Source organism: Coturnix japonica, unplaced genomic scaffold (assembly GCF_054131305.1).
Source record: "Coturnix japonica strain WE unplaced genomic scaffold, WE-NBRP24 Scf116, whole genome shotgun sequence".
Classification (NCBI taxonomy): Eukaryota; Metazoa; Chordata; class Aves; order Galliformes; family Phasianidae; genus Coturnix; species Coturnix japonica.
The window spans coordinates 163,350-178,401 of record NW_028189019.1 but is presented as its reverse complement, the minus strand read 5'-3'; the positions used below and the strand labels follow the sequence as shown (position 1 = coordinate 178,401).

Here is a 15,052-nt window from a genome sequence, read left to right as displayed (position 1 = left end):
GGGGATGGGGATGGGGATGGGGATAGGGATGGGGATAGGGATGGGGATAGGGATGGGGATAGGGATGGGGATAGGGATGGGGATAGGGATGGGGATAGGGATGGGGATAGGGATGGGGATAGGGATGGGGATAGGGATGGGGATAGGGATGGGGATAGGGATGGGGATAGGGATGGGGATAGGGATGGGGATAGGGATGGGGATAGGGATGGGGATAGGGATGGGGATAGGGATGGGGATAGGGATGGGGATGGGGATGGGGATGGGGATGGGGATGGGGATGGGGATGGGGATAGGGATGGGGATAGGGATGGGGATAGGGATGGGGATAGGGATGGGGATGGGGATGGGGATGGAAAGGAGGTGCCTGTGGACCCAGCTGTGAGCTGAGAGGTGCAGGGCACAAAGAAAAGGGCTGTTGGCTTCAGGTTGGGATCAGCTCTGTGCTCTGTGTATGGGTTGATGAGGCTTCAGCTCCTGGTGTGCTCCAACCTGATGTGGGGCTGCTGTAGGTTGAGCTGTTCTGCCCTCCAAAACGATGCAGTTCTCATCGGTGCAAGGCAGCCCAGCACAGCATGCAGCAACAAGCCTGAGCTGGGTGCAGCTGGAGGCGCCTTTCCACCGATGGGCAACAGAGCAAAACCTGTTTGCAAGTCCTTCCTGCGCTGCCAAACAGGGCAAAGAGCTTTTGGAAAGGGTGGAGGACCTGGAGAGGGTGACAGAAAATGACACCAAGGAGCTGAGAGAGGAACGTGGTGAGGATGCCCCCATCCTCCTGCAGGGAGTTGGGTCGATTGGGAGCAATGCAATACAAAGCTCCCACCTCCCCATGGCAGCTCCTGTAAAAGGCAGCACAGAGCAACGAGTTCGGTTTTGATGAGGCTGAGCTACATGGGATTAATTCTCGCAGCCTAATGAGTCACAAGGCCATCCCAGATCAATTTGGGGAAGTTTGTTGAGACCTGGGAGCCATGCCAAGAGCATTAACAAGCGGAGCAGCGATACAAACAAGCCTATTCAAACACAAATGGTGCTCAAGACACCAGAGCGGAGCCCCAAGGACGGGCAGTACATTGCTACTGGGAAGAAGAGATAAAACCACAATAAACGAGATGATTATGGATGGCTGCACAGGATCTGTGCTGCCGCATACGTCTTGCTACAGAGGAATAGACAAGATTGCAGGCAGGCTCAGTGCAGAATGTGTAATTGCCATTGGGAGCTGGAGGAAGGTTGAGTGCAATGAAAAGCAAAGTGCTGCTGGATAAGCACGAGGGAAGGAAAGGCAAAGCACGATGGCCATTTCTAGGCCACTACCCAAAAGAGAAGGAAGTGTAAGGCACTGCCCCGAGCTTTCAAAAATAGTAAGAGATTTCCCACTAAAATGCGAGGAAGGAAATATGGTGCTTTGAGAGCGTTCCAGGAAGGGCTCTTTATTATTTGTCTGAGTGTAGCCATTAACAGCTCTCTGCTTTGTGTTTCCTGACCATTCACATGAATGCTCAGCTGAAATCTGGAGCCAGAGAGCAGCAGCATCCCCAACAGCCACCCCAAAAGGCACAGGGGTCCATGCACAGCTCAACTGGGAGCAGCTGCCAACTCTTCAGCCCCAGTTTGATGCCTAAAGGACCCAGGGAAGCAGCCCATTCCTCCCTGGGTTGCCCAGCTCTATGTTCACCTCTTCTTGCACCCAAAGATGTGCTGAGAGCTCTCCAGCCCTGCAGGGAGGATGGCACTGTGTGGGTACATGCAGGCTACTGGGAACCCCAGGCTTTGACTTCAAGTTATTCTGGGGTGCAAGGGAAGGAGTGAGAATGTTTGCTTTGCAACCCAAAAGCTCCAGGCAGCTTCAAGCTGTCAGCTGGGAAAGAAAACCAAAAGGCAGCGCTGTAAAATCTGCTTCGGAGGCACAACACCCTGATACTTTTATAAGCCTGATAAAGTAAACCCAACTGTATAAACTGGAATATTGGCAAGGAGCTATCGGGAGGTAAATCTCCAACAGACACGCCGTATTTAACAAGTCATTACGAGTTAACCTACAGCTCGGAGTGGAAGCAAAGTCCAAGGGGGTCCCTCCTGAGCCTGTAGAGCCACAGGATATCAATCAGCAACAGGCCTGCTGGTCAGCTTTGGGATCTATATGGCACTAAATACATCTAAACCCCCTACCTGCAAGAGCCACCCAGCAGCCCTAGAGCTGCAGCACTGCTGTGAGCTGCAAATGTTGTTAGCACGGTGTCCTCTCCTTCCCTGCAGGGCCGTACAAAGCAGACAGCAGCACATGGAGGAGCAAAGCGACGGCTCAGCTGCAAATAAAGAGCGTTCCCACATGCTTTGGGAAAAGGGTCAAATCTCACATGAAACAGCAGCCGCCACCGAGAGCTGCCGTCCAGCTCCAAGCACGTATGTGATGGGACAGGGAGGCATTGTCAGCGTCCTGTCAGATGGAAAACCCCAGCACTGGATTACCAGCACATCAGCCAAAGGCTGGGGCTAGAAAAGCTTTCCCTTGGAGTAACATCAACAAACCCCTCGGCTGAGAGCCCCGGGCAGCCTGAATGCTTCCCCCAGCACCGCTTCCACCAGCCCTCCCAGCCACACAACTCCCTGTTTAGAACTCTTATAAACAGTACCAAGTTTACTGTTACCATAACAAAAAGAGCCATTCCTTAACCCTGCCTCCACGCCAAGGGCTGGAAGGATAAGAGCTGTCAGCACAGCACGGTTGTCCACCATCCTCCTGACCCTGGCCAACTTCCATATCAGATCTGGCCCAGCCTGTGATGTGGGAGAGGTGTTGGAGAGGTCCCACATAGGCTCACACACCACATACAGCACAAAGGGAAGGATGCTGGGGGTCACACACAGCTGAAGGGGGAGGGAAGCATCCTCCTGCTCCTCCTTCCATGGGCAAATTCCTTGGAGATAAACAGTGGCTTCTCTTGAAATGCTTTCCATCACCAAACATCGCCAGAGCAGCCCTTGCTTGGCACAACACGCTTTAACACGAGCAAGGTTTCTCTAGTGCGGTGCCAAGTATCAGATTCCTAATACAAAAAGGCATCTGTCCAAAGGGTCTGGAAGCCTTTGATGAATATGAGACAAAATCCAACATAAACCAGCAAGTCAGCAACTTCCCCAGGCGAGAAGATGGAGAAAGATCATTTCTAAATCACAGTCCAATTACTCACAAGGCAGAATTGTGCTTTCCCCCTTCAAGTTTCTGGTTAAGAGAAGGGCTGAAGGACTCCAGCAGCAGGCAGAGCACGGCTCACAGGCACCTGGATGTGATTTGGTGGGAGCACAGAGCAGCTCCTCAGCAAGGCTCAAGTGATGCTCATCACCCAGGGGCTGCTGCAGGACCTCTCCAGCTGCTGCTTCTCTGCTAAGAACAGACACAAGGAACAAAACAACCTCAGCATGAACCCAAAGGGGCAGCAGATAAGAGCAGACCCAGCACTGAGCACAACACAAACCTCCCCATCACCTCTGCCTCCCTCCTTTGTGCCACAACCAAATGAACTGGGGCACTTATGGGGCAGGAAAAGATGCTCAGAACAGATCACCAGCTGGGATTTCTTTGGGCACTGCAGCAAAAGGAGCAATCTGAAAGCATCTCCAACAAGCAGCTTTTTGGTTGCCCCGTGCTCCTTCATTAGCAGCAATCCATCTCTGGGTGTGTGCGTCTTCTACTACAAGAGGGAGAAATAACTCAGGTTTAAGAAAGGGAGAAAAACCTCAGAGAGCCACTGCTTCTCACTGAGCAGAGATAATTACTGCAGAGCCGTGATGGGCCCTGCAGAACACGCTGCTTTATCAAGGAAATGCCAAAGTGACCTAAAAACTGCAACCCGTTTCCTGAAATTATTCAGTCCGTACGAGCCCACGTTTCAATGGAAGTGAGAAAATAAGCTCCTAGAAATGGGATTGAGGAGCACAAGTGAAACTGGGATGTATTCTCCTTGTGATGGTGGGTGTGAGCAGTCCTACAGCGGATCCAAGTCTGATCCAATGCAGAGAGGCTCAGATGTAAGGATGCCTATGGATGAACCAAAAGTCCATGAATTAAAGCCATGAATTGACACCGGTGGGTGTTTGGGGTGGAAGGCACAGAGGGCTGCCATAAAGGACAACCACTTTGTCCCACCTGTTCTTATTTACACCCCATGTGGGTGGTTTTATTTACTCAGCATTCGAAGGCACACACGCTTTATGGAACCATTATTTCATACGTGAGCCCTAAAATCAGAAGGGAGTAAGAAATCCTCCAAATAAAAGGCATGTCTGGAAACCCAACACGTGACTGTTTAACCAGAGCTGCTTCCCACCTCTGGAGCAATTGTGTTTCAGCCGTGAATGAAGCAACATATCCATTCAAAATCTCATGTAGGTGATGGATTCAGCATTGGAAATGCTGCTCATCCAAGGGCAGAGAGCTTAATAAAAGCAAAGGAATGGCAGCAGAGATGGAAAGCATCCCAAGGAGGAAGGCAGCATGGTGTCTCTCAGCAGCTCCATCACAACACATTCACACATTAACGTGCTCAGGGTGATGTCCATCTCATCACATTGGCTTTGCTCAGTGTGGGTGATGAGCAATGCTCTTATATAAACACCTTCCGATCCAGCTAAGCTCGCAGGCAGACTTCCTCGGCCCCATTTGCAGGCAGTAAATCTGCACTGCAGGGTCTGCTCTCACATTTCGGGGCCCCAACAGCTGACCCAGGGCTGCCATCATCCCTCCTCATCTCCCTTTGCTTCTCACAAAGGGGACACTGCTGCCATAGGGATAGCAGGAGATCAGCCCCAGCTCCACAGTATTAGAACAGCACAGGGGGAAGAAAACTCCATGTGCTGTTACAACTACAATGCAACATCAGCCTGACCTTACTACCCATGCATTTCCAGCACCTTCAACCATGGACACGACCAGCAGCACCTGCTCTGCACCACGAAGGTTTGGTTCCTCTGCTGACTCAGCACCAATGAAAGCATTTGGCAGAAAACACTGTGTGTTCTGCTTTAAGCCTGCTTTACTCATGTTGGAAACAGTTAAAGGGTATAACGCAGCTCGGCGCAGTCACTCAGGTATAAATACACACTGCTTGTTCCCCAGCGCTGCCAAGTCTCCCTCCAGCCAAGTCCTTCGTATGCTGAAGTTTGTGAAAAGCTGCTTTTTTAGGGGGGGTTTAAACATGATTCTTAATAGTAACAATGGTATTCGGAGCGAGGGCTCTGCCAGCTGGGGCTGCAAACAGCTCTATAAGGAAAAAAGAAATGAGAAAGCTGCATAAGCACTATGCAAGCAGCAGCACTGGGAGCACGGCAGCCCATCCTCCATAGCAGGGAATTGGGGAACTTTGCAGCTTTGCTCTTTAGAACCAAAAGTGCAACGAGCAGTTTGAGAAGGGGGGGAGGAAAACACCTTCGCAGGGGCTGCTCTCACAAAGAGAGCTCAGAGGCTGAGCATGCAGAGTGAAATCCCTGCATGGTGCAGCACGGCCCGGGTGCTTTGTTTGCTTGCCAAGCAGCTGGCACTGCATCTCCTGCACGAGGGTGGGACGGCACAGCAGCGTTCCAGAGCGCTGCAGGGCCAGCTCTGCTGGCAATCCATAGAGCTGAGCGCATTGCTGCTGTTCCAGCTCAATAAATGGCAGCTCTGGCATCTTGGAGCTCAGCTCCATGTTCTCCATGTGGGGCAGCAGCCCCAGCTCCTGCATGGAAGGAGGAGAATTGAGCCCCCCGGTGTGTGTGGAGGGGTTGGAAGGAAGAGGTGCGATCCAAGAAAGCCAGCACGAAAGCTGGATTTAGCCCTGGTGAAACCGCACTGCGTTGGAGTTGTTTAAGGCACCGAATTAATCATGTTTTAAAAACAAATGTCAAGCTTTGGCACGAGGCACAAGGCGAGGGCTGCTGGATGGCTGCGTGTGCTCACGCGTGTCCAACCAGGTGTGGCAAAGGGTGGAAAGAACAACAAGAAACCTCCTGGAAGGCTCCAAAGGCTGAGCTTCAGAGGAACAATTAAGGTAGGATCCCAGCAGCCAAGACTAATTGCAGCCAAACAGAAGGAAAACAGCAGCTCTGCAAAGAACAGCACCGCAGGGCACAGCCCAGGGGCTGCGGGTGCAATGCGGGCACCCATCTGCTGGGGACACCCAAGGGACACGAGCTGGGATCTGTCAGCAGATGATGAGATGTGGCAGATGGAAACCTGTGGTGGGCTGGGAAGGAAGGCAGGTTATTAATGTGCTTTTGCTGTGCTCACGGTCAGTGGTTTGCTCCGCATCAAAGGGTTCTGCCTTTGGGTTCCCATGGGACACCCAGACCTGCTCACATCTCTGCTCTGCTGCTCTGCACCTGCCCGCCGTGCTACGAGCTCCTTGGAATGGAAAAAGAGAAACAGAATTACTCTGAACATAAGGGGGAAGGGAGATAAGAAGCAACAGGTCCCCAGAATCTGCCATAACACACACTGTCTGCCAGCAATGGAAAGCCTTATTGGGATGCACACATTGTATTTGAGTATTGAATGCTTGGAGGAGGAGCAGGTTTGGAAAGCTGGGCTCAAAAAAGTCAGCAGCAAAAATAAAAGCAAAGAAAACAAAACCAAAGCAATACCCAACCAATGGTAACGCATTCTGTATCACACTGTGCACCACAAGCACTGCCCAATATGTGCTGGGTGGACGTGTCCTCATGTCCCCAGCACTGTGCACACCCCAAAGGGCATATACCCCATATACCCATATACCCCATATACCCATATATATACCCATATACCCCAATGCAGCTCTCAGCCACCACACTGTGCAGTGCTGGTGGATCTCAGCACGTCCAGCTCCTCCTCCATACCCAAACTTCCCCCTTTTAAAAGAGGGGAAGGAAACCTCCTACCAGCCCCATGCCACGCACAGACCTTCCTGCAGCCCTGCAGAACCATCCTGCTCCAACAGAGATCCCAAGGGCTCTGAATGAAGATAATGACGAGAAGTTCCAGCTCATTTATTCCCTGTCTGCTCCTATGCTGCTCTTCTATGCAACCACTGGGCTGCAGCTCTTCCGTGCTTACCACAGCCCCATTGAATTGCTGAAGGAGGTGCTGGAAGTTTGTTTTCACCCAACAGTTCCATAAATCAGACTGAGAGCAAAAAGAAGCAGAGCATCAAACACACACGGTGGGAAACGCTGGAAAACAAGGAACCTTGAGAAAGCAGAAATAGGAGCGGAGGAAGAATTAGTACAAATTAATGCCAGAAAAAACACCTCAACGTGGGGGGAACTGACATTGGAGTGAAATACGAAACGTAATTGGGAAGGTTTCAGCTCATTTCAAAGCTTTTGTAATGCTTTTCCTTGTTCAGAACCTGGGACGCAGCACAGAGCCCCAGCATTGGGGGGGAACCACATTCAACTCAGAGCCACCAAACTGGAAGGCATTGAGGAAAACGGAGTTAAGCAGCTGGAGGGATTGATTTACAGGGGGAGATTAAAATAACTGGGCGTGGAGCTGGGCTGAGAGCTGAGGAAGGTGGACAGGATCATTTTTAGCTCGTTGACAGGCAAGTGCCAAAAGGCAGAGGAAGTGTTTAGCATACTGCAATTAGGTACAAGCAAAGGATTGGCACACTGTTAAGGGAGATTCGTGGCTGGGATGTACAAGTTCTACTATATATTCTACCACTTCAGGACTTCCAGGGTGGGAGAGGGGAAGAAGTGAGGGTGCCCCATCCCTGGTGGTTCATAGGGCCATGGATGGGAACCTATGGGGGGTGATGGGGGTGGGAGCAGCACCATGTAGGGTAAGGGATGGGGGGCACTGAGGGCACTTCCAACCTTCCATCCTCTGGTTCTGTGCTTTCCATTGCTGAGCTGCTCCCATCAGCCAAACTGCCATCAGTTCAAACACCAAAGGCAAACAAGCATCCAACACTCTCCAACCCCCAAAGCAGTGATGCTCAGTGACACCAATCCCTGCACTCACGTCGCACAAGGTAAATGTGATCCCTCACTTCACAGAACAAGGAGCGAGGACGTTAAACCTACACATTCCCCCAATATCTGGCTGTTGAATCCACCTCCCACAGCCTTTGAAACACTGAAGTTATTCTTAGTCCCCACCGAGAAAATCCCAGGCCAAAAAACACCATCCAACAAAGCCCGTGCTTCAGAACTGCAGCTGAATTCCCCTCCAGAAATGACTTGCGTTTCAACGACAACCCTATTTTTAAAGCAGTTTGCAAAGAACCAGACAATCCCTTCAGGCTTCGGTGCTGCTGGCCAAGAAGCAAAAAGGCTCAACTCAAGCAGAGCTGCAGTAAAAGCAAAGCAAATCAGGCAGCCTGCTGAAGGAACGCCTTCGTCTTGGACTCTTCCATGTTACGTCGGGACGTGGTCTCGTTTGGAAGGGGCCTGAGCAGGGAGAGAAGGAATAACTTCACCATGATAACGGGTGGGATGCAGAGAGGGCAGCACAGAGAAGTGGAGCTGTGTAGAATGAGGAGTGCGTGTCACACTGCATACCTCAAGCAGATGATCACAGTGTTGATAATGGTTGGAGATATTGATCAGCATTGATCAGATCCCTTCTCCCCTTATTTCCCTGGGGCTCTCAGTCTGTCCTCATAGCTCTGCATACCCCATAGGGCTCTACCAGCTCTTCACCCTGAACTGGAGAGCTCAACACTGGACCCACTGCTCCACATGGGGCCACCCAGAGCAGAGTGGGGAGCAGCTCCCTGCCCTGATGGCCACACTTTATGCAGTGACCCCAAGGAACCATCAGCCTTCTTGGCCACCAGAGCATGCTGCTGGCTTCCAGTCATCCTGCTGACCACCAGGACCCACAGGTCCTTCTATACACAGCTCCTTTCCAGCAGCTCAGCCCCCAATATCAGCCTTCCCCCAAGTTGAACAGCCCCATAGCAATCAACCTTCCCCCATCACAGAGATGCTCCAAGCCCCCACCATCTTTACAGCTCTGCAGGACTCCACAATGACAATCCTACAGAGCAATTCCGAGGCCAAACTACCCAGAGACACCGCAATGCTTCAGTGCTCCCAAAGCCCAAAGTGAGAAATGAACCACTGGGGAAGCAAACACCAAACCCCCACAGATCTCCCTGTGTGCTATAGGGGATCACCTCGATGGTGGGTGGGCTTGGCTCAGAGCCCCCCCCCACCATACCCCAACCCAGGGGCACCTACAGCCTCATTGTAGCCTCTGGATACCTCCTGGGAGCTCTGAGCCCCCCAGCACTCAATGGAGGGCCCATAGGAACCCCCCACACCCCACATCACTCCCTGTCCCATCAGGGTTCCCCAGTGCTGTATATCAAAGCCTCCCCAAACCCCCCCTCGTGCCCCACATCCCCACACCCACAGGACCTCAATCCTCCCTAAGGACCCCAATACCCCCCTAGGGACCCCCACACACCCTCAGGACCCCAATACCTCCCTAAGGACCCCAATACCTCCTCAGGACCCTAATACCTCCCTAGAAACCCCCCCAAACCCTCAGGACCCCAATACTTCCTCAGGACCCCAATACCTCCTCAGGACCCCAAAACCTTCCTAGGAACCCCAATACCTCCATAGGGACCCCAATACCTCCCTAAGGACCCCAATACCCCCTCAGGACCCCAATACCTTCCTAGGAACCCCAATACCTCCATAGGGACCCCAATACCTCCATAGGGACCCCAACACTTCCCTAAGGACCCCAATACCTCCCCAGGGACCCCCCCACACCCTCAACACCCCAATACCTCCTTAGGGACCCCCCAATCCTCAGCCCCCCCCTCATCTCACTATCCCACCATACCCCCCCCACAGCCTCCACCCCCATACAGACCCCCACCCCAAATGCCTCCTGAACCTCTGAGACCCCCAAGGCCCCTTTCACCCCTCAACCCTCCCATTCTACCCCCCCATTCCCCTCATTTACCCCCTACTTCCCCTCATTTACCCCCTATTCCCCCCTATTTACCCCCATTCAACCCCTTTCACCCCCCATTTACCCCCATTTACCCCTATTACCCCCATCCCCCCCCCAGGCCTCTCTCCCCCTCCGGCCCCGCCCGGGCCCCCTCACAACCACCCGAAAGCCCCGCCCACAAAAGGCGTGACCACCCCCACTGGCAGCACCCATCCACGGCCCCCATTGGCCGTCACGCCCGTCACTCAAACCCTACCGCGCAGCCCATTGGCCGCCGCTCGCCGTCAATCAGCGAAGAGGCGGGCAGAGGGTGAGGTTGGGGGGGGGCAGCGCGGCCGCCTGAGGAAAACTCGGGGCAGAGTTATGGGGGGGGAGGGGCACGGCGCTCCCCACACCGCCCTTCGTTCCCTCCGGGGCAGCCCCAGCGATACCGGGGAGGCCTCGTTAAGCACCGGAGCCGCCTCGTACCTCGGGGAGGGGCCGCTGCCGCCGCTGCCGGGGCCTCGCGTTGGCTGCGTCTCCCTCTCGGCCGCTCCCGCCTCCCCTCAGCCCGGCCCGGCCCCCCCCCGACCCGGCCCATGCACCGAGATCTCGCGAGACCTTGAGGGGAGGAGACGCCGCCATTGGAACCAATGGAGGTGAGCGGTGGGCGTGGCCTCGCGCTAAGGGGGCGTAGTTAAGAAGTAGGCGTGGCTATTGGCCACGCCCCCTCAGTGGGGGTGTATATGGGGCAGTGCTGTGTCCCCATAGGGGTGTATATGGGGCTGTGTCCCCATAGGGGTGTATATGGGGCAGTGCTGTGTCCCCATAGGGATGTATATGGGGCTGTGTTGTGTCCCCATAGGGGATGTATATGGGGCTATGTCCCCATAGGGGTTGTATATGGGGCTGTGCTGTGTTCACATAGGGGGTGTATATGGGGCTATGTCCCCATAGGGATGTATATGGGGCTGTGTTGTGTCCCCATAGGGGTTGTATATGGAGCTGTGCTGTGTTCACATAGGGGGTGTATATGGGGCTGTGTCCCCATAGGGATGTATATGGGGCTGTGCTGTGTCCCCATAGGGATGTATATGGGGCTGTGTCCCCATAGGGATGTATAAGGGGCTGTGCTGTGTCCCCATAGGGATGTATATGGGGCTGTGTCCCCATAGGGGATGTATATAGGGCTGTGTCCCCATAGGGATGTATATGGGGAAGTGCTGTGTCCCCATAGGGATGTATATAGGGCTGTGTCCCCATAGGGATGTATATGGGGCAGTGCTGTGTCCCCATAGGGATGTATATGGGGCTGTGTCCCCATAAGGGTGTATATGGGGCTGTGCTGTGTCCCCAGCCCAGCCAAGTGACAAGTCTTAGGGTTCAGCCACCAAGGAGGCAGAAGGACACAGAGCTGCCCAAGGATACAGGGTATATACAAGGATACGAGGACACAGAGCTGTCATCCAACCGTATTTATTCCCCCCATCAGTTGGGGTGAGGTTTGGGGCTGGCCCTGCCCCACGCCGGACATTCACAGCTGTGTTTGAGGTGCAGGCACTGTCACCATGTCACTGTATCACTGTATCACTGCCATTGGTTCCATCACATGGCAAAGAGGATGAGGAAGGCCACCATGAGGCAGAAGAGTCCCATAGCCTCAGAGAGGGCGAAGCCCAGGATGGCGTAGGAGAAAAGCTGCTGCTTCAATGAGGGATTCCTGGGGGAAATAGGAACGTGGTCAGTGGGATAGAGCTGCTGTGCCCCCCCCTGCCCCCCTGCCCCCTCCTCACCTGGCATAACCAATGATGAGACTGCCAAAGACGGTGCCAATTCCAGCCCCAGAACCTGCCACCCCCACAGTGGCTGCTCCAGCACCGATGAATTTGGCTGCAGTGTCGATGTCCCTGCGGGCAACACTCGTCACGATGCTCCTACGGGCACTTGGGTTCACCTGGGATGGGACAATGGGGACAAGAGGTGGAATGGGGATGGACAGCCTCACCACAGCCCCCTCTGCCTTAGTTTCTGCCCACCTTACAGCCCCCTGAGGACCCCATTGGACACAGGCTCCTTCCCCATGCCCACGAGTGCCCCCCATGTTCAGAATCCCCCTGATCCCTCCGTGCCCCCCCACCTCTTTACCTGCTCCATGTGTGCATTGGGTTTGCTGAGCAGGGAGGCAGAGAGAGGCTGGCACAGCACACGTGGGCTCCTCCACACCTGCAAGACATCACTGCTATCATATTGCTTGGAGGGACATAACACAGCCCACCCCAAAGCCAACCCCAAACACAGTCTGTGGCCTTAAAGCTCCAAAACCCCTCCCCTTGAAGGGACATAACACAGCCCACCCACCCCAAAGCCACCCTCAAACACAGTCTGTGGCCTTAAAGCTCCATAACCCCACCCCAGAATTCTCTCCCACCCCAACCCACAGCACCACTTTGTGTCCCTCCTGCCCATAGGGTCAGGATGGGATGTTGGGGGTTGAAGCTTTGTCACCCATCAATGCTTTGTCCCCACTCACCAGCGCAGGAACAGTGACGAGCTTTGTACAGTTGTACATGGTGAGGGAAGAGGGACACGCGTGGTGGGACACAGCTGGAAGAGATATAGGAGTGAGGGGGAAGGTGGCCATGGGACATGCAGGGGGGGATAAGGGGATATCAGAAGGGCTGAGACACATAGGTAGGGCCATATTCATGTCATCCAGGGGACAAGAGCAACTGAGTGCCACTAATGGGTGGTCAGAGGGTGGGGGGCAGAGCAGGGGGGGCATGGAGCTGAGGGGGTATGGGGCTGATGAGTTGGGTTGGGGGGGTACCCTGGAGGTCATAGGGATGGGGTGAGGGCACAGCATGTGGAAGGGACATAAGGGAGCCCAAAGGGATGGGATGGGATGGGGGTGGGGGTCCCATGGGGGCTCCCAATGCTTATAGTGAAGGGGAGTGATGGCAAAGTGCAGCGTTGTGGGACACAGCTGTAAGAGACATAGGAGGGTGAGGGGGAAGGTGGCCATGGGGACATGCAGGGGGGGATAAGGGGATATCAGAAGGGCTGAGCCATGTGGGTAGGGCCATATTCATGTCATCCAGGGGACAAGAGCAACTGAGTGCCACTAATGGGTGGTCAGAGGGTGGGGGGGTATGGAGCTGATGACGGCGTGGGTTGGGGGGTACCCTGGAGGTCATAGGGATGGGGTGAGGGCACAGCATGGGGAAGGGACATAAGGGAGCCCAAAGGGATGGGATGGGGGTGGGGGTTCCATGGGGGCTCCCAAAGCTTATGGTGAAGGGGAGTGATGGCAAAGTGCAGCGTTGTGGGACACAGCTGGAAGAGACATAGGAGAGTGAGAGGGAAGGTGGCCATGGGGACATGCAGGGGGGGATAAGGGGATATCAGAAGGGCTGAGCCATGTGGGTAGGGCCATATTCATGTCATCCAGGGGACAAGGCCAACTGAGTGCCACTAATGGGTGGGCAGAGGGTGGGGGGGTTTGGAGCTGATGAAGGTCTGGGTTGGGGGGTACCCTGGAGGTCATAGGGATGGGGTGAGGAGAGGGGACATAAGGGAACCCAAATGGGGGTGGAGGTCCCAATGGGGGCTCCCAATGCTTATGGTGAAGGGGGGTGATGGCAAAGTGTAACACTGTGGGACACAGCTGGAAGAGATATAGGAGAGTGAGGGGGAAGGTGGCCATGGGGACATGCAGGGGGGGATAAGGGGATATCAGAAGGGCTGAGCCATGTGGGTAGGGCCATATTCATGTCATCCAGGGGACAAGGCCAACTGAGTGCCACCTAATAGGTGGTCAGAGGGTGGGGGGCAGAGCAGGGGGGGCATGGAGCTGAGGGGCTATGGGGCTGATGAGGGCCTGGGTTGGGGGATACCCTGGAGGTCATAGGGATGGGGTGAGGGCACAGCACTTAGAGGGGACATAAGGGAGCCCAAAGGGATGGGATGGGGGTCCCAATGGGGGCTCCCAAAGCTTATGGTGAAGGGGGGTGATGGCAAAGTGTAATGCTGTGGGACACAGCTGGAAGAGATATAGGAGAGTGAGGGGGAAGGTGGACATGGGGACATGCAGGGGGGGATAAGGGGATATCAGAAGGGCTGAGACACATAGGTAGGGTCATATTCATGTCATCCAGGGGACAAGGCCAACTGAGTGCCACTAATGGGTGGGCAGAGGGTGGGGGGCAGAGCAGGGGGGGCATGGAGCTGAGGGGGTATGGGGCTGATGAGTTGGGTTGGGGGGGTACCCTGGAGGTCATAGGGATGGGGTGAGGGGAGGGGACATAAGGGAACCCAAATGGGGGTGGGGGTCCCAATAAGGGAGCCCAGAGGGATGGGATGAGGGTGGGGGTCCCAATGGGGGCTCCCAAAGCTTATAGTGAAGGGGGGTGATGGCAAAGTGTAACGTGGGGGGGTGGTGACCCTAATATGGGGGGGGGGGGGGGGCTCAGAGTGAAGGTCTCCCCCTAAAGAGCAGCACGAAGGGCTCACCCCAATACATGGCATTAAGGAACAGCCCTCAGTGCATTGAATGGGGATGGGGAGGGGGGGGGGGGCAGCACCGCTAAGGGGGGTTAATGTGGGGGTCGAGGGGGGGGGGGGATCGCCCCAGCCTCACCCATAGAACTCAACGTGGGGGTGACCTCAAAGCAGCTCATGGGGGGGGGGTCTCTCCTCCATGTTCCCACCCCAGGACTGGGGTCTCCTCCCCCCATCACCCCCAGTTAGGAGGAAGTAGGACCCCCCCCACCACCACCAACCCGCAGCCCCCGGCCCACTCACCTGCAGCGCCGGCAGCGGGCAAAGCACGGAGGGGAAGCACCACCGGAAGAACCACAGAGAGGGAAGGATGGAGGAGGGGCATGCGGATAGAGCGGCCACTTCCGCTCAGCGCCGCCTGCCTGCCTGGAGGATAAAACAATAGGGAAGGGCAGAAGGGGGCGTGGTCAAATGGGGCGGGGGGGATACAGCGCCCCCTGGCGGCACCATGGAGAACTGCAAGCTCTGCCTATAGGGGGCTGTGCAACGTGTGTGTGTGTGTGTACATGTATGTGTGTGTACATGTATGTGTGTGTACATATATGTGTGTCTTTGCATGTACGTGCACATGATCACGTA

General features: G+C 54.8%; 2 protein-coding genes across 6 annotated transcripts in view; both read right to left on the bottom strand.

Moving 5' to 3' along the window:
* LOC107306968 (cyclic AMP-dependent transcription factor ATF-7) overlaps window positions 1-10,548 on the bottom strand; it is a 52,084-nt gene extending 41,536 nt beyond the window's left edge. For 2 of the 5 annotated variants that reach the window (XR_014941804.1, XM_015850392.3), the window contains exon 1: window positions 10,406-10,548. The gene's annotated coding sequence lies outside the window, so the exon portion shown is untranslated. Of the gene's footprint in view, window positions 1-3,194; window positions 3,389-8,523; window positions 9,312-10,193; window positions 10,218-10,405 lie in introns of those variants that run through there. The other 3 variants (XM_085535323.1, XM_085535324.1, XM_015850394.3) reach the window with 3 other exon arrangements.
* An 828-nt stretch (window positions 10,549-11,376) lies between these two features.
* On the bottom strand, window positions 11,377-14,769 carry ATP5MC2 (ATP synthase membrane subunit c locus 2). The gene is made up of 5 exons (XM_032441636.2): window positions 14,717-14,769; window positions 12,447-12,520; window positions 12,062-12,139; window positions 11,710-11,870; window positions 11,377-11,636 (listed from the first exon to the last, which is right to left on the bottom strand). The coding sequence occupies exons 2-5, from the start codon at window positions 12,483-12,485 to the stop codon at window positions 11,522-11,524; spliced, it is 393 nt and encodes a 130-aa protein (XP_032297527.2). The 5' UTR covers window positions 12,486-12,520; window positions 14,717-14,769; the 3' UTR covers window positions 11,377-11,521.
* Between the last annotated feature and the right edge of the window lie 283 nt (window positions 14,770-15,052).